This window comes from Penicillium cataractarum, assembly GCF_028827025.1.
Source record: "Penicillium cataractarum strain IBT 29864 chromosome Unknown utg000006l, whole genome shotgun sequence".
Taxonomy (NCBI): Eukaryota; Fungi; Ascomycota; class Eurotiomycetes; order Eurotiales; family Aspergillaceae; genus Penicillium; species Penicillium cataractarum.
This window is the reverse complement of record NW_026622742.1, coordinates 23,784-24,767: the sequence shown is the minus strand read 5'-3', so window position 1 is coordinate 24,767 and position 984 is coordinate 23,784. Positions and strand designations below refer to the sequence as shown.

General features: G+C 64.1%; 1 protein-coding gene across 1 annotated transcript; it reads right to left on the bottom strand.

The window, feature by feature from the left end:
* Nucleotides 1–379: 379 nt before the first annotated feature.
* N7496_007643 (uncharacterized protein) lies at nucleotides 380–652 on the bottom strand (the record flags this gene model as incomplete). Its single annotated transcript, XM_056700562.1, has 1 exon — nucleotides 380–652. The coding sequence occupies one exon, from the start codon at nucleotides 650–652 to the stop codon at nucleotides 380–382; it is 273 nt and encodes a 90-aa protein (XP_056554105.1).
* Nucleotides 653–984: the final 332 nt, after the last annotated feature.

Here is a 984-nt window from a genome sequence, read left to right as displayed (position 1 = left end):
ACCTGGAGTGCCCGTTCGTCAACACTTTTACGATCCCGCGTAGAGGCTTCGGCACCCTCTGAGTGAGACGTGATGGGCAAATTGGGTGGGTGGTCACGTGAAGTTGGGCGAATTTTGACCAAGTCCCTTAAATTGCGTTACGGGACTAACAGGGTGGCCCACTTTGTATGGGAAAAATGCCGTGCACGGACCACTTACATAGTAAAGGATGTCCCCAGGAAGATCTTTTGAACACTTTAAGGCTTGCTGGCCATTTCCCCACCCAACTGGGGTCGGAGAGTATATAGTGAGGCAAGAAGCCACCGGGCCAACGGCGCCCGGCTAAGAGGTTGACTGCGGCGGTACACCATGCGCGGCGGGCGAGGGATCAATGGGACGGTCAGACGTGACGGCCCGGGCCAAGCGGGAGGCCCGAGGGCAGGAGCGTGCTGGAGTCCCCTCCTCTCGTGCCGGCGTGTTCGGTGTGCGGCAGCGGCGCTCTAGCCGGGGCGGCGTTGGAACGGTGGGTGCCGGCCAGCCAGCCCAGACGGGCGGGCGGCGAGGCCCCGGCCTGGGGAGACCGGCCAGTTGCCGGTTGGGAGGAGGGCAGCGCGGGCGAGGGGCGCACGGGGGCGCGGGGAGGAGGGGGTGGTGGTAGGAGGGTTTTCGACATAGGTAAATTTCAGGACACAACCCAAATCTGACCAGTTGGCGGTGGGCCCCTCGAGGGGCGACCCGCCCCGGGACTGGTAGCTAGGGGTCCGGGAGGGGCAAACGGGGGGGTTGGCGCCGCTCGGGGTCGAGCAGTAAGAGAGATGACCGTGGGACCAGATATATATCTTGGAAGATGGGGGGTACCCCTCGGGTCCTCCTCACCATCCTTCCCACCAAAGATATATATCCACCATGATGGACCCCGATTGCGGCCCCGACCCCCCAGCAGCGGGGTAGATGGCCTAAACAGGCGGGAGAGGGCGAGGGGACGGCAGCACCGGGGCGGGAGGG